Source organism: Coregonus lavaretus (assembly GCF_964263955.1).
Source record: "Coregonus lavaretus genome assembly, chromosome: 10".
In the NCBI taxonomy this organism is placed as follows: domain Eukaryota; kingdom Metazoa; phylum Chordata; class Actinopteri; order Salmoniformes; family Salmonidae; genus Coregonus; species Coregonus lavaretus.
Genome location: NC_139997.1, coordinates 22,040,182 through 22,064,778, shown reverse-complemented (window position 1 = coordinate 22,064,778; position 24,597 = coordinate 22,040,182). Strand labels below are relative to the sequence as shown.

Sequence of the window (24,597 nt, the reverse complement as noted above, 5' to 3'; positions counted from 1 at the left end):
TGCGGTGAAGTTGTCCTGTCCCCTTAGCAGAAAAACACCCCCAAACCATAATGTTTCCACCTCCATGTTTGACGGTGGGGATGGTGTTCTTGGGGTCATAGGCAGCATTCCTCCTCCTCCAAACACGGCGAGTTGAGTTGATGCCAAAGAGCTCGATTTTGGTCTCATCTGACCAAAACACTTTCACCCAGTTCTCCTCTGAATCATTCAGATGTTCATTGGCAAACTTCAGACGGGCCTGTATATGTGCTTTCTTGAGCAGGGGGACCTTGCGGGCGCTGCAGGATTTCAGTCCTTCACGGCGTAGTGTGTTACCAATTGTTTTCTTGGTGACTATGGTCCCAGCTGCCTTGAGATCATTGACAAGATCCTCCCGTGTAGTTCTGGGCTGATTCCTCACCGTTCTCATGATCATTGCAACTCCACGAGGTGAGATCTTGCATGGAGCCCCAGGCCGAGGGAGATTGACAGTTATTTTGTGTTTCTTCCATTTGCGAATAATCGCACCAACTGTTGTCACCTTCTCACCAAGCTGCTTGGAGATGGTCTTGTAGCCCATTCCAGCCTTGTGTAGGTCTACAATCTTGTCTCTGACATCCTTGGAGAGCTCTTTGGTCTTGGCCATGGTGGAGAGTTTGGAATCTGATTGATTGATTGCTTCCGTGGACAGGTGTCTTTTATACAGGTAATAAACTGAGATTAGGAGCACTCCCTTTAAGAGTGTGCTCCTAATCTCAGCTTGTTACCTGTATAAAAGACACCTGGGAGCCATAAATCTTTCTGATTGAGAGGGGGTCAAATACTTATTTCCCTCATTAAAATGCAAATCAATTTATAACATTTATGACATGCGTTTTTCTGGATTTTCTTGTTGTTATTCTGTCTCTCAATGTTCAAATAAACCCACCATTAAAATTATAGACTGATCATTTCTTTGTCAGTGGGCAAACGTACAAAATCAGCAGGGGATCTAATACTTTTTTCCCTCACCAAAAGTAAGTAAAAGCGAAAAAAAATACAACAATATATAGCTCTCTCTCTCTCTCTCTCTCTCTCTCTCTCTCTCTCTCTCTCTCTCTCTCTCTCTCTCTCTCTCTCTCTCTCTCTCTCTCTCTATCTCTCTCTCTCTCTCTCTATCTCTCTCTCTCTCTCTCTCTCTCTCTCTCTCTCTCTTGCCTCTCCTTCATTTTTGAAGAAATGAATTTGTTCAAAACTGTTCAACTATTGTCTTTCTCTCTCTTTGAGTCGCCCATCTTCCCCATTATCCCCTGTGCATTTATACCTGTGTTCTCTGTTTGTCTGTTGCCAGTTCATCTTGTCTTGTCAGGTCTTACCAGCGTGCTTTCCCATCTTCCTGTTTTCTCAAGTTTCTGTTTCCTAGTTTCCCCTTGTTCTGACCATTCTGCCTGCCCTGACCCCGAGCCTGCCTGCCGTTCTGTACCTTACTGACTCTGCCCTGGATTACGGACCGCTGCCTGCCCTTGACCTGTCTTTTGCCTGCCCCGTTTGGGCAATAAACATCTGTGATTCTAGTCTGCATCTGGGTCTTATCCTGAGTCCTGAGACAGAAACTAACTTCTGCTACACCATGGTGCTACCACAGAGAGTGCTGTTGAGGCTACTGTAGACCTTCATTGCAAAACAGTGTTTTAATAAATTATTTGGTGACGTGAATATATTTAGTATAGTTTTATCTAAAAAGGATAACTTTTATAATGTTTCACTCTTTTCATTTTTCTTTAATTCACTGAGGAGCCTCCACTGGTGTGTGTATTTCCGTGTGAGAGAGAGATAGTGAGCGCACACTGAAGAAACTAATTCTATCTTTGCACTGCTTTTACATGTCTTTACTGGTAGACCGCATCCACATGTTGACACTGCCATTTAGACTATCACCTATAGAGATACTTTATGCATTGCTTTCACCTCACCAGCCACTAGTTTCAAGCTTCAAAGTTTATTCGCCACGTGCATAGGATACAACAGGTGTAAAACAGTACAGTGAAATTCCTACCTTGAGAGCTCTTTCCCAACGATGCAGTGATAATAATAATAATAATAATAATAATAATATAGATAATGATAGAAAATAGTATACCATTTTTAAGTAAGAATAAAAACCACACAGAAACTAAGATGAGAGTTAATAGAACACGAGAATGTATACAGGTCAGTGCCAGTACCTTATTCAATGTGCAGGGGTACTGGAGTGGTTGAGGTGGGTTTATACATAAAAAGTGACTTGTAGTAGGACAAACATGTAAACAGGGCTGAAAAGTGACTGGTAGCAGGAATATATAAATACGTATGGTAATGATAATATATACACTACCGGTCAAGAGTTTTAGAACACCTACTCATTCAAGGGTTTTTCTATATTTTTACTATTTTCTACATTGTAGAATAATAGTGAAGACATCACAACTATGAAATAACACAATACGGAATCATGTAGTAACAAAAAAGGGTTAAACAAATCAAAATATATTTTATATTTGAGATACCAAGAGTGTGCAAAGCTGTCATCGAGGCAAAGGGTGGCTATTTGAAGAATCTCAAATATAAAATATATTTTGATTTGATTAACACTTTCTTGGTTACTATATGATTCCATATGTGTTATTTCATAGTTTTGATGTCTTCACTATTATTCTACAATGTAGAACCCTTGAATGAGTAGCTGTTCTAAAACTTTTGACCGGTAGTGTACATGTAAACAGGAGTAATAGTGACCAGTAGCAGGATAAATAGATAAATAATAATGGTAATGGCAATCAATAATCAATGGACAGCAGTGTAATGGAGTAATACATCTAATCAATAATCATTTTAGCAGCAGCGTAAGTTGCTTCTGAGTGGGTAGAGACCTGTGGATGGGCAGAGAATCAGTGTGGATAGTCTCTGGGAAAGGTAGTAGTTGTAAGCCTTTTAACATTCTTATGGCCAGGGGATAGAAGCTGTTTAGGAGTCTACCTTTCTGATCCTTGATGCACCGGTAACGCCTGCCGGACGGGAGCATAGAGAATCGTTTCAGCCTCCTGAGGGAGAACATGAGTTGCCGTACCTTCACAACTGTTCTGGTGTGAGAGGAACATGTGAAGTTGTCATTGATGTGGACACAGAGGAATTTGAAGCTCTTGACCCTCTCCCCTGTGGCCCCATCGATGTGGATGGTCTTGTGCACCCCCCCCCCCCCCCCCCCACCCCCACCCCTCCCTGTTTCCTGTAGTCCATGATCAGCTCCTTGGTCTTGCTGACATTGAGGGAGATGTTGTTGTCCTGGCATCACACTGCCAGTTCTTTGACCTTCTCTCTGTAGGCTGTCTCATAGCTGTTGGTGATCAGGCCTACCACAGTCGTGTTGTCAGCAAACTTGATGGAGTTGGAGTCGTGAGTGGCCATACCGTCGTGGGTAAACAGTGAGTACGGGAGGGAGCTAAGCACACACCCCTGGGGGACCCCCGTGTTGAGGGTCTGCGTGGCGGAGGTGTTGTTGCCTACTCTCAACACCTGGGGTCGGCCCGTCAGGAAGTCCAGGATCCAGTTGCAGAGCACGGTGTTCAGTCCTAGGGTCCCGAGCTTGGTGACAAGCTTGGAGGGCACTATGGTGTTGAACACTGAGCTGTTGTCGATGAACAGCATTCTCACATAGGTATTCCTCTTGTCCAGGTGGGAGAGGGCAGTGTGGAGTGCAATTGAGGTTGCATCATCTGTAGATCTGTTGGGGCGGTATGCAAATTGGAGTGGGTCTAGGGTGTCTCGGATGATGGAAGTGATGTGTGCTCTGAGCAGCCTTTCAAAGCACTTCATGATTACAGATGTTAGTGCTACAGGGCGGTACTCATTGTGGCAGGTAGTCTTAGAGTTCTTGGGAACAGGAATGAGATATGTGGGGATTACAGACTGGGACAAGGAGAGGTTTAAAATTACCGTGAAGATGCCTGCCAGCTGGTCTGCATATGCTCTAAGAACGCGCCCTGGAATACTGTCTGGCCCTGTGGCCTTGCGAGTGTTAACCAGATTAAAAACCTTACTCACGTTGACTCTTTTGATTGGTGAAGCAGCAAACCTTCACTACGAGGCACTCCAACACCTACACTGGCAAATTGGTGTGAGGGCTGAGAGGGGTTGAGAGATGAGATGACGCAACGCCCATACTCACATAGCCTGAGAGGCTATCGATTGACCGTGTGGGGTCCATACCATCCTCATATTGTACACTGATTAGAACCCTATGTGGAATCCTCTACCACAGCTGCCCATGAATGGAAGACCCTTTAAAATGAGGGTTCCGGAAAGTTCCCTGGGAAAAGGGTGCAGGAAGGGGGTCGTCACGGCAACTTTGTAGCGGGGCTGGGTCCCATTGTCCCCAAGGTGGAGCGGGAGGACAGGGGCCCGATGGGGGACAGGCTCTGCTAATAGGAGTCACACTGAAGGGGGGGGGGGGCTGCATCACACATGACCACCCAGCACACATGCACACATGCACATATACACATTCACATACACACTGTCCATACACGTGAAATAAATTGTTATATCCACACTACCCACACATTTGGAATATGTTTGACTTGTGTACTAACTTTCCAAATGTTCTGTACTGCATGTACTATAGTGTGCTGTGCTTGTGTAACTTTTAAATGTTCACTTCACAAAATTAATTTCCATGTAAATATACAATAAAGTACACTACCGTTCAAAAGTTTGGGGTCATTTAGAAATGACCGGGGCCTCCCCCTCTTTCTATTCTGGTTAGAGCCAGTTTGCGCTGTTCTGTGAAGGGAGTAGTACACAGCGTTTTACGAGATCTTCAGTTTATTGGCAATTTCTCGCATGGAATAGCCTTCCTTTCTCAGAACAAGAATAGACTGACGAGTTTCAGAAGAAAGTTATTTGTTTCTGGCCATTTTGAGCCTGTAATCGAACCCACAATTGCTGATGCTCCAGATACTCAACTAGTCTCAAGAAGGCCAGTTTTATTGCTTCTTTAATCAGCACAACAGTTTTCAGCTGTGCTAACATAATTGCAAAAGTGTTTTCTAATGATCAATTAGCCTTTTAAAATGATAAACTTGGATTAGCAAACACAACGTGCCATTGGAACACAGGACTGATGGTTGCTGATAATGGGCCTCTGTACGCCTATGTAGATATTCCATAAAAAATCAGCCGTTTCCAGCTACAATAGCCATTTACAACATTAACAATGTCTAAACTGTATTTCTGATCAATTTGATGTTATTTTAATGGACAAAAAAATTGCTTTTCTTTCGAAAACAAGGACATTTCTAAGTGATCCCAAACTTTTGAACGGTAGTGAATATCGTATCGTAAATACACAGATAAACGTATTAAGAAACATGCACACACTAATGTAGGGACATAAAAATTCACTATTACACACATGCGCACATTCAGACAGATAAAGTACATCACAAACGTGTTGGCCCACACGTATATATTCAGCATCCAAATACACAGTCACACAGCATGCATATCCACATTAATACATCCACAAGCCCACATTCATGCATACACATCCATGATGCATGTAATGCTTACGATAGACTGAATACTCAGGGATCCTCCGTTGTGTGTAAGATTTCACTAGTAATCTTAGACACTATTTTACCTACAGTTCTAAATAGTAGTCATATATTTATTCACAAACAAACCCCTTCCTTTTCACTAGCAGTCAGACAATTTTACCTGATCTGAAATGGCATATTAAATCATATCTTTCTGTCTTATAAAACAGATGCTGTAGCAGCTCAGGTTTGCATCAAAGATGAGACGGCTATATAAATCACGCTCTCTTACATAGTCTTACATAGTGAGATGAAAGCACAGTTGATGCCACACCCTCTTGTGTTGTTGACCAACCACCAGCATGTGTCCACCTTTTGTTGTACTTTCCCTAGACGTTTTAAATCGCACAAAAAGTGATGACACAATGACAAAAGTATCATGAAACATGATTGTATCTGAAAAATGCTGAATACTGTATATAAATGGTAGACTTATGAAATTTGATTTGCAGCACGATGGCAAATCAGTTCTGGATTATTGAAATTGTGTTTGACAATGATTTCTCATATTTCATAGACGCAACGCAGCATAGTCATAAATCATACATGTATCAATTGAACTAGCTGTGATTTAGTCTGACCTGCAACTGCTCCCACTCTTATGGAAATCATGTTTTGAACACATTGTTTGGAATATAGTATATAAAAATACTAATTAATAGTCACAGACAGGAGTAGTGGGTGGGTGCCTGATCATTGTAAAGTGATACAGTCATTGAAAGGTTGACATTATAAACAGTAGCAGACAGCATATGTTAGTGCTGGTTTATGTTTGTTTATTTTACTGCATGTAGGTGTGCATTCATCTATGAGTGACCATATCTGCCTGTGTGTGTATCTGTGCCTGTGTGTGTGTGTGTGCGCACGTCCCATGCTGTGTTAAGACAGTGACAGTGTATTCTCCCTCTCCCCTCCTAGCTCCAGGGATGATTATTAATCCAATAATTAAACATTTATTGCCGACGGCACCTGCTCTCTCTTTCTCCCCCGGACCCCCCGGGACCCCATCACACCATTCCAAGAAGCTTGGGGATAGGAAGAGAGAGGGAGGGAGGGAGGGAGGGAGGGAGAGGGAGGGGAGGGCTAAAGAGAGAAGGAAGGAGGGACACAGGCTGCAAGAGGGAGGGGTGGAAAAAAGAGCAGCGAATCCGAAGGGTCATCAGATAGAAGCTAGATTATTTCACACTGGCAAGTTGTTTTTGTATGGTGGCGGACGCTGTGTGAAGTTATGTGATTCCAGAACAAAAGGAGAGCAGGAGGAAACAATCCGATGTGCTGGGAGGAGGAGAAGAAAAGAAAGGGAAGAATAGAAAGAGTGGTACCCCCCAGTGTGACAGCCCTCGGAGCCTGACCGTTTATGAGACATTGGTTTTGCCCTTTTTATCCACTTTTTGCCTTCCAACCCCTAGACTTTTACCTATAAATGACAGTTTTTCAAAAGTGGAAGACTTTTGCTGAATTACCATTGAATCCAGCGTTGGGAATAAGTTGATATTCATAATACATTTAGGACCCTCATTTAACACTTCTTTCAATGAGAGAGTGGGAGCCAGATAGTTGCTTATAGAGTCTTTCATAGAGCTAAAAGGAGAGATAGAAGAGGTCCCCCCCTTTGACAGCTATAGCGGCAAGATGCTGCGCTACCTCATCAAGACCCTGCTCCAGATGAACCTATTCACGGACACGCTGAGAGACCCGTCCAACAGCAGCGAGCTGCTCTTCAACCTCTCCTCCATCCCCTCATTCAACACCTCCCTACAGCTGGACTGGGGCAACTTCACCGCCAGCTTCAATGGTGAGTGGACCACTGCACTGAAACTTCTCAATGGTGCTTCTCTCTGCTTATTTCAATGATTTGTATAAGGTGCTGTATGTGTGGGGCTTTTTTGAGTGGTAAAAAAACAGGTAATAAGTGGACCACTGACACTTCAACTATCTGGTGTTTCTCTCTGTTGTCTTATTGCTAAGAATGACTGACTGACTGTATGTATGTTAAAGCTACTGTATGTGTGGGGCTTAGTTGAGTGTAAAAAAAAAAAAAAAAAAAAAAAGAAGTAATAAGTGTTATAATGAAAGCAAATGTAAAGCCAGCTTCAATGGTGAGTGGACCACTGGCTGACACTTCCCAATGGTGTATCTCTCTGTTGTCTTGTTGCAAATAATGACTTACTGACTGTCATAAGGTTTATCATTGTATGTAAGGTGCTGTATGTGAAGTGCTTTTTAATGTAGTGATAGTATAGTGTAGAAAGAGGAGTAGAAAGGTGAAGTAAGAATAGTTATCATGAAAGCAAGTGTAAAGCTATAAAATGACACTTGATGTTAATTTATTTCAAAGAATGACTCACTGACTGGCTGACTTATTGACTAACCTCTCTAGGTATGGCTCTCTTACGTGTTAATTTGAGTGTAGAGAGGGAGATGAAAAGAGAAAGAAGTAAGAAGAGTTGGCATGAGAGAACATCTATAGGTCTGCTGACTGATGGATGGGCATTTTAAAATGTATTTGATATTTGAAAATGAAATGATAGATCATTTTGCGGTTTCATGTGAACTTAGCTGTTATTTGTTAGTCATGATGAATAGATTGACTTGTAAATTATTTAAAGTGCAGTGAGACAAGTTCAAATGAGAGAGGTTATCTGCCTGCAGCAAAGAAAGAGGATGCATTGTCTTTAGTAGACTTATTCACAATTCAACATCAGTGAGTTGCACTGTGATATTCCTATATTCCTATGCCTATATTTTCATAAACATCTCAATAGTATATTTTCAGAAATCTGCCATGACGGGACTTAGTGAGGAGAGCTGACAAGTCATTTTTGATGAACTGAACAGTTTGTTATATGAAGTGCATAAATGTGCAATGGATGTTTATAAGGAGGATGTCAAAATGCTTTTGTTGAGGTGCTGCGAGGGAACAGTTTAGGGAGAATTACTATGACATCTGCTTTTATTTTAAGGGAACACATTTAGCTCCAGAACACTTTTAGTCTCTCCAGTAAAGTACGTGGTCTGGTGTCTGCTGTGAAAGCGCCTCAAGCTTTTTATGTCTGCTTTTATGAGCAACTTATTCCTTTGAGCATTGTTTTCTAGATGAGATGTTTCTCTGGCGACTTTCACTGTAGACATTTGGTGTGTTTGTCTAAACCAGTTTTACTGTCGACATGTGCATATCTGCTTGTGTCTGGTAGTTTGTGTATTGGTCTGGATATGTGTGTGAATGTAAGTATCTGAATATGATTCTGGATTAAAGAAGGTATATAAATATGTCAGTGTAAGAATAGAAGAGTGTGTCTTTATTTGAGAAAGTCTAATAAGTCTCTGCATATCTGTTAATTTGCATGAGATCTTGTCTGTGTGTGTTTATATCTGCGGTGCTGGTGTGTTTGTGTTTGTATATGCTGGTGGTATATATATATATATATATATATATATATATATATATATATATATATATATATATATATGTGTGTGTGTGTGTCTATATGAGTGTTTGTTTGTGTATGTATGTGCAGCAGGCAGCTAGGCAGACGGTGTAATGTGAAGCTCCTGCTGTGCCCTGCTCCTCTGGCTTCTGTAATGACTGGGTATGGATAGAAGATGGGAGGGAAGGGCGGGGGGAGTTGGGGAGGCATTAAGTGGGGGGAGGGGTGTGTTCACCTTGCTGCTTCTCTAATGAGCTCCCCTGCTCTGGCCGCATGTTGCAGCGCTCCAATCAATACTGTAATACTGGCCAACACACACAAACACACACCTCCACTCACGCCTTGGCACTCAAGGTTATGGGCTTCCCATGGTCAGGTATACAGTATAGGCTATATCATATGTTATGGTTGGTTTCAGTTGCAGTCTCCTGCATTCTGAGTACTACACAGGGGAGTTGAGAAAGTGCTGTTGACTGATGTTGACTGAAGCAGTTTTATCATTGCAATTCATGTAATGAACGATATGACTTTCATTCTAGCTTGCTTTTTCAGTTTTTTTGCGTAATCTTCATTTCTTTCTTTTTAGCTACACAATCTTTTTTATCCATTCTCTCCCCCTTCTCTGAACACTTCTGACAGCTTGACTAATAATATTTTTCAATTCCTGGTCAGTTTGTGAAATATCCAGCTGCTTCCCAGCTTGTCACTGCAGCTTGATGGTTATGAGTCAGAGAGTGGTGTTGGGAGGGTTAGCGTGTGTGTGTGTGTGTGTGTGTGTGTGTGTGTGTGTGTGTGTGTGTGTGTGTGTGTGTGCGTATGCGTGTGTGTATGGGCTGTATTGTTGTGAGTGGGCAGGGGGGAGGGGGGAGTATTTCAAAGGCGAATGTGTGGGAGGTAAATTTGCTTTTGAAATACAGCCTCCTGATAAGCTGCTTATCTCAGCAGTGGGCGCGTATTGATAATGCTGAGTCTATATCCTCTGTCTTTCCCTTTCTTTCTTCCCTCTGTCCATCGGTCTCGTCACAGAGCCCTAATGGAGTGCAGATAGAGATGGAGAGACAGTCCACTCCTCAGATCTATAGCAGCACAATGAGGGAGGAGTGTGCTGACTGCCGAGGCAAAGAATCTATTGCAGAGGGATTGACTGATGTCAGTGCTGCAGATGCTATCTGAAGACTTTATTAGACGTGCCTCTTGTTCAGATGCGCTCATATTTAATGTGGCGATTCGTTTGAGCTTGAGTATGAGAGCTGAAAGCCGATTGGGTTCTAGCAATCATTCGACAGGCTGTATCGATATGTTTAGAGTGTTAATGACCGAGATTGTCTCCAAGATAACTATAGCTTTACAGATCAATGGCCAATATTGCCATATGTGCCTACATTACTGGGAGAAGCATCACACAGTAACAATGGTATAGTCCTTGCTCTACTAAACCTGCCAAGACCTGGACAGCAGGTAGCCTAGCGTTGGGTCAATAAACGAAAGGTCGCTGGTTCGAATTCCCGAGCCGACTAGGTGAGAATCTGTCGATGTGCTCGAGCAAGGCACTTGACCCTAATTGCTCATGTAAGTCGCTCTGGATAAGAGTGTCTGATAAATAACTAAAGTGTAAGACAAGGGGAACTAGACAAGCTAGAGAGTAATAGAGCCAGCGAAAGACAAAGACGGGTATAGGAGGACTGAAGGTTAGAAGGTGTCAGCAAATCTTTATGGACCTCAGCAGTAGTATTGTTGTCTGGTCTAGTGGGCTTCATCCTCGGAATGTAAAGACAGGAATTATCATGGGTCCTCCTCTTTAAGACGCCCCGCTCTCCCGCTATCTCTTTTTCGGTTTTCCTTCCCACTGGTTATTCAAGCCAGGACTGGAGTACCAGGGGGTGGTCAAGCTAAGGGTGCCCAGGCGAGAAGCTTGATAGCTGGGCAAAGAGCAGACAGGCTGCTAGGGTCCCCCTGGAGCCTCATCGACAGTAGGGGAGAAAATCAATGCGGCTCAATAACCAATCCAGGAAATAATGGTGAATTCACTCAAACACAGTCTATAGTGGACCACTGGGGATAGGCTATAGTTTATCCATTATTTTTCTCCTCCATTTCTCCCTCTCTCTGCCTGTGTAGTTCCAGTCCCTTTATCGCACAGACTTCTGCTCCCACGATTCAATGGCTTTGTTGGGTGTGCGCATTGTTGATTGATGTTCTTATATGGATGCTGGGACAATCATATTTGGAGGCATGGAATGACTTTTGTGGGCAGAGATAGCTGTGTTTGAGGAGGCACACAATAAATATTGACGTCTGTCAGGCTTTGGCTTTTGACTGTTTCTGGTGACTGCTTTTTTCTATTATTGTTCAAGCACATTATTTATTATTTTGAGGTTGTTCTCATGACCTTCAGAAAGTAGGATTAGGTATCTGAAATAATTTCAGCTTTGCCAAGTGAGTGTGTGTGCGGGGGTGGGGGGGGGTGGGGGGGGGGGGGGGGGGTGGCAATATGGCAGAGTGAGTGGTCGTATTAAACTGAGCTCCTGAAAGCTTTAAATTGAATTCAATACCAAATTTCAGTTTGACGACGAACACAGTTAAAGTTAAATTTCAACTCTGTATTTATTTTTCTTTCAATTAGTTAAGTGGTTTATCGAACATCACTTTTCCACTTTGTTATACTTCAAGCAAGTTCAGCCAAGACTAGCTAGCAAGAAATCAGCGTTAGCTAGTAACGTTAGCTGAGATGGAAGCTAGAAAAAATGTAGAGGGAGCTGTCGTAACCGAGGTGGATACTGTTGACTATATGGAGGATTTTGACACTCCCCCAGAAGAAACGGTACCGAGGTCGGAGGAATTCATCTTCAGTACAGGTGTCCATATAACCCCTCTGAAACCCCCCAACCTGAAGAGACTACAAGGAAGTGACACCGGGCAGACTCAATCACCCCAGCCTAACCCAATGAAGCCATCTTCGCAGCAATCCAGGGTTTAAACAAGAAATTTGACGAGCAAGCTATTCGGCTGAATGGCTTTGATGAGAGGATTCATACAAATACCTTCTCGATTGCAAACGTTTCCAAAACTACAGAGTTTAATGCATCACCACTGATGTGAAACTATTGAAAAAGGAAGTTGATGCCCTGACAAAAGAAAACGAGGAGCTGTGCACGTCCGGTGCTGACAGGACTGATACAAGCACCAATGGGGGCTGAGACTGAACGGGCTGCCTGAAACTGATGGTGAGAATGTCAGAAGGATTGTGATTGACATTATTGGGAAGATTGTTCCATATCCCCCTGCTACCCTGAACATCGCGGTAGATGTTGTACACTGTCTCAGAGACAAGAGAAAGGAGATGAACAGACAGACAAAAGCTGGCGCCGATCTGCAGGGAGAAAAGCATTCGCTTTGCAGAAGATTTGAGCAAGCGCGACAGGGATGCCGTGCGAAGCTGTGGCCATAGGTCGATGAGACAAGACGCAGGGGAATAAAAGCCTTCTTTCGCGAGGGGTTTGCTGTCATTGACGGCCGCAGGGTGGAGCTACTTCACTGACTGATTGGTGCTCTTCTACGAGTTGGCCTGCTTATAGTTGGCTAAAAAGCAATATACTTTTTCAACTGGTGAGTTTATTCATGCAATTATTTATCTGAACACCGGCATATAGGTGATATTGCATAGGGCCATATTGTTTGTAGTGGTGAGTTCTGTATGTAAACATTAACCAATTTAAACACACTAAGTGTATTTGTTGTTGTTTGCTGTCATTTGATGGTTTTCTAAGCTATCATTCAGGTTTTATTCATTTCAATTTGTTTCAAGATCAATATTATGTAAGTACATCTCCATTTCTTTTTTCATATGGCTTGATTAGCCTTCAGAGTTTTATTGATTTATTTTAAGTTTTAGAGAAGATGTAAACCATTAATATAAGATGTGTTGTTATTACACAAACAATCCATTTATTTTCCATTATTTTGTCCTGACAATTCGTCAAGTTAATTTTGAAGGGTCCCTGTTTATTATTTTTTCCTCGGATACTCTCTACTCTCTCTCTTTTTCTCTTTCCTTTTTATCCTTGAACACCAGGGGTTTATGCAACAATGTAAAACGCAAGGCTAAATTAATATTTTGTGAAGATTCATTAAAGTCCAATTGTTTTGTTATTTCAAGAGACACATTCCTCAGATGTTTAATTAAAATGTGGGACTTCACAATGGGGTGACAAGATAATTTTTTGCCATGGCTCATCTCATTCTGCTGGTGTGGCAATACTTTTCAGACATTTTCCAGGTACAGTTTTAGAAAGCAAGTGTGATGATGAGGGTCACTGGATAACTGCTTTCGAGTATAAAGAGTCACATTACATATTGGGAAATATTTATGGTTATAACATATGGTCAAGAAACAATCTTCTAACATCTATTAGCAAAGTCTTAACTGAGTTCAAAAACAAATATTCAACAGATAACATTATTGTTGGAGGTGATTATAATGTTGCTCCTGGTGACTGAATGGATAGGTATCCCACCAGGCATTCAGCCCAATGTTTTAATAACTTAATTCTTAATTTCTGCTTTCAACCTCTCTGTCTACCGGACGGGAGTAGCCAGCTAACTAGCTACTTGCTATTAGCCACCGTTAGCGGGTTTTTTCACCATTGTCTGTGGCCTGCACTACCTACCAGCCAGCTCTAGCCTGGACTATTATCGGCCAGTCTGCACAGCGCGTTATCGACCCAGAACATATCGGATTTTCTGCCGGAATCACTGAATCACTGGACCTTTAACACCGGATCATCGCAACTAGCTAGCTGCAACCGAATGAATGTTGTGGTTGGCTAATCAGCCTTGAGCTAGCCTCAAGTCAGGCCCATCTCCCGGCTATCTACCTCTCTGTCAACCAGACGGGACCTCCTAGTGTTGACACGGAGCCCCGCCGATCCATCACGACTGGTCTGCCGACGTAATCGTCTGTGGTTTCAACAGGCTTCCCATTGCAACGACCACGAAGATCCATCTGCTAGCCCCGGCCCGTTAGCACACGCAATTCAACAGCCGTGCTTCCTGATCGCCTGTGCTGTAGCACCAATTTGAACTGCTCTTGGACTCACATTGCTGTTCACTGGACCTGCACAGCTGATGCCTGCTGGACTGTTCCTTTACACGGTACCCTGTCCTGTTTTATCTGTTTAGCCTCAGCTCAAACGTTCATCGCCATTACCAATTGTTGTCCTAGCTCTCTCGAATAACACCTGTGATTGCTTTATGCCTCTCTCCCATGTCAATATGCCTTGCCTATTTCTGTTCCAGTTAGTTCTTATTATACAATTTCACTGTAGAGCCCCAAGTCTCTCTCAAACTGCCTCAAATAGCTCCTTTGTTCCACCCCCCATACACGCGGAGACCGGCTCAATTCGTGCCTCCAGTGATGCTATCTCTTTCATTGTTACCCAACACTTAGGTTTACCTCCACTGTACTCATATCCTTCCATATCCTTGTCTGTACATAATGCCCTGAATCTATTCTACAACGCCCGGAAATCTGCACCTTTTATTCTCTGTACCCAACGCACTAGAAGACCAGTTCTTAAAGCCTTTAGTTGTGGTGTCGAGACAACGATGCTGCAATGCTGTGTTGACAAGGAATCCACTGACACTGTACTTGATTATAACTTTTATTACATCAAAGATTTCAGCATCAATTTACAGATTTCTGCAGAATCTGGAGAACAATTAACCCAATCTCAAATATGATTATTCTCCCCGTCCTTTGTTCAAAACCTGGTATATATCCTATGTAACATAAGATGGTTGTTTTGGATAGACCAATCCCTGGCCTCCACATATCCAAGTGTCCTCTGTTTCAGGGGACCCCTATAGTAATGCTTTCCAGATGTTTCAGCAAAGCAGAGTAAAGTTCATCTAACACACCATTTGCAAACCTCAGCCAAAATTATAAATTGTTCAGATACTACATATTTCCCCCCTTCGAGACTAATTAGGTCTCGAAAACAAAAAGGATAGGATTATGACAAATAACAATTTTTATTACATCAGGCTTCTTGAGTAACTTTAGCAATAAAACAAAATTTATGGAGAGTAAACACATTTTTGTGTAGACACATTTTTATGGAGTGTGAGAGCGAAAAACCTGTCTGGCAGCTTTCATTCCAAATATCCATCAATCAATCAAGACAGGAAAATTCTCTCACGGCCCCTCTGCCCCAGGCGACCACCTAAGTACTCCAAATTAATTTATAAACCTTTATCAATGCATTTTAAGCTATGATGCAATTGAATACACATGAAAACCTCAGAAAACAAAATACAATCAAAAAATGTCCACATTCAGGCTGGTCGACCCATCGGACCCTCCTGTGGATTCTCTCTGTCCCTGCCTAGACCCAATATCCCTAAGCATCCACGAAAAAAACAAAAACATCTGAGGTCCCCACATGTACCCAACCACAAAAACATCATTCTTCAAAAATGTAATACAGAAAGAATATGACACTGGAATGTAGTCCACTACACTGCAGCTCCTCAGCAGTGTTGACTTTCAATGCAACGTCGATGATGGAATCTGAACATTTCCACACTTTCCTTGTTCAACTTTCTGTTTGAGTATTTTAATCCCACTCTACACATTCCCCTATGCTTCTGGAAGAAAAGAAAACACCAACCAGTATCTTTTGCAAAGCAACACATGCAAATTAAAACATCAATATCAAAAATAATATAAAAATGATATATAAAATGGTATATAAAATGATATATAAAATGAATCACATTCCATTTCCCCCCTTTGATTCATAAGAAAATACTAAATATCACATTAATATGCAAAGAAATGTGAAAAATGATCGAACAATCAGATATTCAAAATGGATATCTATCCATCAATACTCCATCCAGTCCCACTTGTTTATCCCCATCTAGATCAGTAACAGTTAACAATGGCATCTGAGTGTTGTCTCCAGGCATCACAACTCCAACCCATCTCAATATCATAGCCTTCGCAAAAGTCAATAACAAAGTACAAAAGCAAAACATCACACACAGTGCTACAAGAGCTGCTACTAAAATCTGAACTATCACTGCTCCCACTGGGCCTAACTCAACTTCGCTGACCATCCAGCTCCTTCAGATCGACCAAACGCATCCCTTATACTCTTCAATGCATCTATAACACTAGTGATATTATCGGAACTATCGGGGATCAAAGTATAACAATCGTCCCCCATCAAGTTCATAGCCACACATAAGCCACCCTGTTTGGCTAAAATATAGTCAATAGCCATATAGTTTCAACAGCGTCAGTCTGTGACTTCTTTGAGTATTTGACAGAAGGTTAAACCCTTGTATCGTTTCATTTGCAAAACCCTGCAAAGTATAGGTAATATTATCAATGTGATCTGCCAAAAATGTTACACCATAACATGGAAAAAGTCCAAGTCCCCACTTCTCTCCTAGACTTATCCCCCAATGGTAGGATTCCAGATTATGAAATTGCGCCATTTCCCTTTTCACCCTATTTCCAGACCTAGAATCAGATTGAGCTGTGTCCGGTGCTTCCCCCTTTTGAATGGTATAAACCTCATATGGAAGCTTCCACGTCGACATGTAACAACATCCTGTCCATCCATAGGGTAAGAATATATAGGCTTTATCACCACAAACCCACCAAATATCTCGAAAATTCCCTATAGTCACATTGCCAGGCAAAAGCTGATCTTTTACCATCAAAGTCCTGCTCTTCTTACTAAATGGAACAGAAAAAGTTACTTTATATGTGTCATCACTAACCTTACGTTCATGCTTACCCAAAGTCATCATATAATCATCACAATCTGATATTCCCATAAACATACCTGGTCCATCATAAGTTTTATTTGAACAAAAACAGCTTTTAGCCCTCACGGGTTTTACCTCCAGTGCTTCAGGAATCGCTGTTAACTTATTTTCCTTCCGATCTAACAAATTCACATAGGGTAATTCATTTAACCAAGAACAATTAAACCTAGGCCTAAACAAGTGCTTCGACAAAGACATCATTATATCTGTTAATGATTGTTGCTGATACAACAGCCATGATAAAGCATAAGATTTACACGCAGTTGATAGAGGTTGAGCCACCGTCTCTAAAATTTAACCCCATGTGCCTGGTGCTAGAATTCTCAACAGACATGGACCCTCTAGATTCCTCACTGATCTTACAGAATGAGTTAACTGCTGGAACCATAGATTCCTACCTGCCCATCCATCTGTAATTTGCAAAACAGAAGAATCAAATCCATATGCCTTCCATGCAGTTTCTCTCTTCCCTAACGAGCGGTATTGATCAGATATATCTTCTGGTGTTCCATAAAAATTAAAGAACTCATCCTGTACCTCCGGGATAGTATTCTGCACTATTTCAGATGAATCTTCATAATTCTCTGCTACCATCTGCTCTCCTATTTCAACACTGTCCTTACTACTATTTACACCAATCTCCATCTGTATCATAGACTTCTGAGTCACATTTACTACATCCTTTAATTTCAGAAAAGTTGTTGTTGGTGTCTGTGTCACATTTCCGAAATGTGTTATCGCCGTCGTAACATTCATCTCTTTCAGAGTTACTATTAAAATAGTGGCTTTAGTTGATGTATTAACACTCTTAATTATTTCCAAGGGCAAAGTGGCAGATGTCCTCTGTGTATTATTTACTCTTGGAGTGACTACTGTAATATACTGCTCCTGAACTCCTTTGGTGACTGTGGAAACTTCAACAGACTTTAAATCTTTCATCATAAGCGTCACCTTACGAGTTACATAGCCTTATAATCAGTAATTCTTAACTGGAACAAATTTGAACGCTGGCTCTAAATAAGTGCAAGTATATTCTCCCTGATCTTCCCATGTAGTATTACGCAAAAGAAGTGAGCAATCACTCATAACCCTCTTCCACTTCATATCGTTGTACAAAATATATTTCCTTTGACTAGGGGGCACAGCTTCTACTTCTGGTCCTGATAACATCACTTCTTCTCCATAATTATCTCTCCATGTGGGAGGAATGTCACCACCCCCACTCCGTCTCTCACATCTACAAGGAAGATGAGCTGTACCACCCATCCTAACCCTAATCACAGTCTTTTCTAAAATTGGTGTTGGAGCAATTGTCCCAGGCGCCATTGTAATCAAATGTGATACATTTATAGCTTTAATAACTGTCAACGTTAAAAGAGTTGAATTGCTTCTCATTGTTGTTGTATTAGGCTGAAGTGTTGATGTCATTGTTGTTGATTCATCTATTTTCCCTACAGCTTGGAGCTCTTTACTTGTATTTCCATCTATCACCACTAGTGTCACTACATTAACTCTCAGTCCCGACTCTAATCCCTCACTTTCAAACTGTGGATTATAAAAAGTACATTTATAATCACCTTGATCCTCCTGCTGGGAATTGTACACATAGAGACTGCAATCACCCTCAATCTTCAGTCTTCTTTTATCATTCAGCAACGCATACTTTCTCAATGCAACTGCTCCTAACAGATCTAAACTCCTGCCATAGCTATCTTCCCACTGAACTCTAAATTTCCCTTCACCACTGTTCTCTCTCGTACACTGACATGGGAGCTGAGCTGACTTTCCTAGAGTTACTTCAACCCTAGTTTTCGTAACGTTTTGGTCTGACTTTTTTCCTAACTGGTCTGGGGCTACTTTGTCTAACCGAATCACCAGCTTCTCCTGTAACAGAGTTGCCCTTGGTGATCTCTGCGGTTTCACATTCCACTGAAATATGCCCTGTTGTTTCTGGGACGCATTGAAAATCAATGTCCCCAAATCTCCTGTCCTGTCCATCCATTGCAGAGTCATCTCTGGCATCATCAGAAGTGTACACATGATCATCAACGTTGTCCACAGCATGGACAATCTCTCCTTCTGGGTTTTGACTCTGGATATTGTCATGCATCTCTCCATCTGCCTGTTCTTCCCTATCTTCATCCTGCTCTCTTGAGCCTTCAACATCCTGTCTCTCTGCACGTGGCACCTCTTCTCTAGGCGCTTTAACACAATGTGACAAATGATACCACGTTGGAGACCCTTTAACCTGGACAGCCGTTCCAGTACTACGAACAACTTCAAATGGTCCCTCACGACGTTCGTTATACCACTTCCTTCTAAATACCTTCACGAACACCTTGTCCCCAGGTTGCACTGTACTCCTTTTTTGCTCATCGAGCTTCTCCTGCACCTCTTCTTTTCTTTGCCTGTCAGAAACATATGTGGACAACTTTTTATGAAAATTGGCCATATATGTAACGTACGCTCTTATTTCATCTTCCAAAAGAGCCAAACTTGGACCCTTTCCGCTTGTCCGCAAACAAGGCGTAGGCATCCTTCTTCCTGTGACCAGTTCATGGGGTGTCATACGTAGATCACGCAACTCACTTGAGCGACACACCATTAATGCTAAAGGAAGCGCCACTATCCAGTTTAGACCCGTATGCTGGCAAATTTTGACAATGCGATTTTTCAAAACACTGTTCATTTTTTCACAAATCCCTTGACTTTGTGGGTGATAAACTGCTCCAAGACGTTGCTTAATTCCCAATTTTTGCAACATCAATTTCACTGATTTATCCACAAATTCTTTCCCATTATCTGAGGATATTCGATCAGGAAGTCTCCACCTGCTTATGACTTCTTTACACAAGAACTTGGCAACCGACTGAGCGTCTTTTCGCTTAGTCGGACAGTCCTCCGGCCATCGTGAAAATCTATCCACAACCACCAGCATTTATCTTTTCCCTTCAACTGGTTTTATCGTATCAACAAAGTCGATAACCAACTCACGCATAGGACTTCTCGGTGTAGGAATGTGACCAGGAAGAACAGTCACACCCCTGCGAACATTATTTTTCAGACAGATTGTGCACCTGCCTATGACATAGTTAACATGTTCAAGCAAATATGGTGCCCAAAAACCATATTCCTTTGTGATCTTTCTCCTAACCTCCCCCCTTGCAACATGAGCTAACCCATGTGCTTCCTGAATCATCAGGCCTAATAGGTCTAGAGGCGCTACTATCAACCCCTCATGGTTTCTCCAAAGACCAGTAGCATCTTTGACGGCACCTCGGTCTAGCCATAACTGTTTGTCAATCGTAGAAGCAGCTTCCTGCATCAAAATCACATCCTTAAGCTTAATTTTGTCTTCCTAGTCCACTCCATGAGTGACCAGAAAAACTTTGCCCAATTTGTCCGCTCCTGTGACGGATTTTGCAGCTTCATCAGCAGCTTTGTTCCCTTGTGTGACTTTTGACACATCTGTTTTATGAGCTGCACACTTAGCTATCGCTATCTCTTTAGGCTTCATCATAGCATGCAACAATTTTATTATTTGCGCGTGATGTTGTATCGGAGAACCATCCGTTTTCATAAACCCTCGACCTTTCCACACTGCTCCAAACAAATGACATACACTATGTGCATATGCAGAATCAGTATATATCGTCACTCGCTTTCCTTCTGCTAACAAACACGCTTCTGTTAGCCCCACAAGTTCAGCAAGTTGTGCGGACGCAGGCTGTGGTATTACTTCAGCCTTTTCAACAACAAATCCAGTTCCTTGGGCTTTAACTACTGCATAGCCAGCACACAATTTATCTCCCACACGATAACAAGACCCATCAGTCCAATACTCCAGGTCTGCCTCACGTAATGGAAAGGCTTGCAAATCTGATATAAGCCTCAAGTATTTCTCTGCTTCTTGAACACAATCATGTGGCTCACCATCCTCTGAAGTTGGCAAATTCTCGGCTGGATTCACCGTATCACACGTCACTAGGGTGACATCTTCCTGCTCTAAGAGCCTATGATAGTCTCTGAGCCTAGGCATAGTCAATGTATATTTTCCATAGAAGGAAATCTTCTATTTTCCATAGAAGATTTCTGAGACTGATGGTTAAGAATTGTTACTGGGTAACCCATCGTAACAGATGATGCTTTGTCATACATTAAATATACTCCCACCATTGCTCTGTAGCACAATGGTAGCCCTAGTTCTACTTCTGAATAGGCAGTAGAGTAGTAGGAAATAGGTTGAGGATTCGTCCCTGTACCTGTCGGCTGACAAAGAGCTGCACATGCATATTTACCTCCAGTAGAAGTAGACACATATAGCAAGAAATTCTTAGAGTAGTCTGGTAGTGTGAGTGCAGGTGCCTCCTGTAGCCTCTGTTTGATAGTTTCAAATGCCACAAGGCCTTCCTGTGTCCAGGAAAGATTGCTATGGAGTTGACCATTCCCAGTATCTTTAACCATAGCTCTCAAAGGTCCCGTCAAACTAGCATAGCTCTCAACCCAAGCTGAAGAATAACCAGCAATACCAAGAAATGTCATCATCTCTCTGACAGTTCTAGGCTTCAGAGCCTTACGAATAGCTTCCAATTGACTGTCCGAAATGCTTCTGTGTCCATGTGTTATTTTCTGACCCAAATAAACAACCTTCTCCTGGCAATATTGCAACTTTTTCTGTGAAACCTTATGCCCCTTTTCTGCCAATACCTGTAGCAATTTAATTGAGTCTTTATGACATGTTTCCTCATTCTGTGAGCAGATAATTATATCATCTACGTACTGAATGACAGTGCTTTGCAATATCTGATCTATCCCTACCAAATCGTCCTTCAGTACTTTATTGAAAATGTGATGGCTATGCTTGAACCCCTGTGGTAATCGACTGTACTCATAGAACTGTCCCTTATATGTGAACCCAAATAAACCCTGACTTTCTACACTAAGTGGAACACTAAAAAATGCACCACATAAGTCTAACACCGTGAAATGTGTCGCATCAGGAGAAATTTGGGCTAACAAGGTATGCGGGTCTGGCACTTCTGCTGGAAAATCAGTTACTACTTCATTCACTGCTCTCAAATCATGAACCATACGATAAGTCTCATCGGGTTTCTTCACAGGCAACAAAGGCGTGTTACACTGAGGATTTTTTATTGTCTTCAAAACACCTGCTTTCGTAAGTCCTTCAATTTGTGGTTCGATCCCTTGGATTTCTTCATCTTTCAATGGATACTGATTCTTCCAAGGAGGTCTGGCTCCTGGTCGAAGTTCAACTTTCACCGGTTGGGCTGATTTCACAAGTCCAATATCGGCACTGTGTTGAGACCACAAACCTTCTGGAACATGTTGCAACATCTCCTCTTTCATAGGGTCTGAATCCATCTCCGCACTGCAAATAGATTCATGTGTCATCCATACAGCTTGTGGCTGTCCTTGTCCTTGAGCCGAAATCATGATTTTGAGAAATCGCTGATCTTCACTCCTCCAAATCGCCAAATTCTCTTTCATCGGTACGAAAACAGCTTTCTCTGCTTCTGTCATAATTTCTCCTATATGCTTCTGCTCATAGTCTTCAGAAACCAACAAGGTCACATGTGGCACACTCTTCTCAATCTCAAATTCTTTATCCAGATAATCGTCTGTGTTTATCTTCATAGCTGCTCCTTGTGTTCCTAAAATTATGCAACATGAGCTGAGTTGAACTTTCTTTGGTTGATGACTCAACCATTCCTCTGAGTTCGATTGGGCAGCATTCTTGAAATACTTGAGCGTACAATGAAATGGATATTGCGGAAGCCTCGCACCTGGCATGTTTGCCACAATGAATTTCTCCCATATCTTAGCCTGCTTCAAAAAATCTGCACTGAGATTTCCAATCCAAAATACTGAAGAAGAGTAAATCCCTGTCGTCATCAACAATTGGTAAACCTTTTCCTTTGGCACTTGTCTGGCATACATTTTATTGTACAATTCAATCTACACAATGCATCTCTTCCCAACAATGCAATAGGTGTATGTTCCGATACCAGTATGGGTATTGTAATTTTCAGATTTTTATAGCAGAGCTCAATTGGTTCCGTAAGAGGAATCAGCTGTTTCACTCCCTCAAATCCGATTGTCCGAATTAGAATCCTTGCTCCGGGCCCCTATAAGGGTTCACCGGTCCTCCAAATGATCTTGATTGGCCCCTGTATCTTCCTCTGAAATTCCCTCTGGTGTTTCCTCCTGGCCCATTACACTCACGGGCAAAGTGACCAACCTGTCCACAATTATAACACACTTCTGAAGATTGCTGGAAGTATGGCTTAAATCTTCCTCCTCTTCCTCTTCCTAAGCCTTCTCGTCCTCTTCCTCTCCAATTCTGTGTCTGTCCAGAAACTGGCTGTGGATATGAAACGACTGGTACCACTAGTGGTGGCTGGTACAATTGCTGTTGGACCTGGTTCGGTTGAAGCTGTGGCAGTGATTGTTGATTTGGTGAACACTGATTCTGCATAACCAAAGCCTGTTTCGTCTCCTTCTTCTTATTCTCCACCGGTTGTATTTGATTGAGTTTTCTGAGAGTTTCTTGGTCCTGTTCTTTCTGGTGGTGTTCCTTTTTCTGGTACAGATCCACTTGATGGGCTATATGATCTGTATAGATACCTTTTTCCATGCTACCAAGTCCAACCACCTCTGCTAGTTTGCTCCTTACTGGTGAGGGCAGCCCCATCTGCAGTTTAGCTCGCAAAATTGACTGCTCTATTTGACTCACATCTGGATCATTTCCGGTAATATTTCTCCACACTTGATGAGCTCTTGACACATAGGCTCTCGGATTTTCTTGTTGTCCTAGTGGGTCAATCAGAATGTTGTCAGGATGCACATTTGTTGGAAACGTATCTTTCAGTGCTCTCCACAGCCGATTTCTACTTGCAGCTAACAACTCAGGATCATTCACCGCAGTCCCCACATATCGATTAAGTCCAGCTCTCTGAAAAATGTATTCCATACCTGGAATCCCAAGGAGATTAGCCAAAAGTCTCTTAATGTCTCCTATGGCAGACTGTGTTCCCACCGTAATTTCTTCCAACTTAGAAATCCAAGGATATGCTCCATCTTGAAGAGTAGGCAGCTTCTCAAGTATATCTGACATATCGGTATTCTGCAAAGGCTTATACTCCAGGTTCTGTCCTCGAAATATCACTGGCATCATCTTCTTACTTGTGCTCCCTTTTCTTGGCCGCAATGTATACCTCCTCTCCAATTTTTGGGATCCTTTTTTCAGCAGTTTTTCCTTCTGTATCTTCAGCTTCTTGAGTTGTTCTTCCAATTCTCTTACTTCTTCTAAATTATTCGCCTTATCCAAGCATGATATGCATCGATCCATAACTCTTTCTATTTCTTCTGTACTAGTCATTGTAGGATAAAATCCTCTTGAACATGAAGCACCTTTAATCTCCAAATCTTCATCGCTGTCTCCATCTTTACTTTCATCAGAGCTCGGATCTCTTGTATCCTTCTTCTTCCAACTTCCATCACCCCTTCTTTCCGCTCTGGCCAACCTCTGTCTGATCACAGGGTCATATCCACCCATGATCTCTTCTGAATCACTCTGATCATCATCATCATCTTCAAATTCCATCCTCCTGAACCTCACTCTACCCTTAGTTTCCAGACATGTCGTTTTCTTCTTACTTTTGGAGTTCAGATTCATCTTTATGGTCGTTTCTGCTTGTCCTCTCTCTATTATTCGTTCA

At 42.1% G+C, this 24,597-nt stretch overlaps 1 protein-coding gene across 1 annotated transcript in view; it reads left to right on the top strand.

The window, feature by feature from the left end:
- Window positions 1-7,223: 7,223 nt before the first annotated feature.
- The window catches only part of LOC311136250 (roundabout homolog 3-like), a gene marked incomplete at its 5' end in the record, with an annotated part of 309,721 nt that continues 292,347 nt past the window's right edge, over window positions 7,224-24,597 (top strand). Inside the window, one exon of the mRNA XM_084170382.1 lies at window positions 7,224-7,386. Within this exon, the coding sequence (XP_084026508.1) occupies window positions 7,224-7,386 (163 nt within the window). The remainder of the gene's footprint in view (window positions 7,387-24,597) is intronic.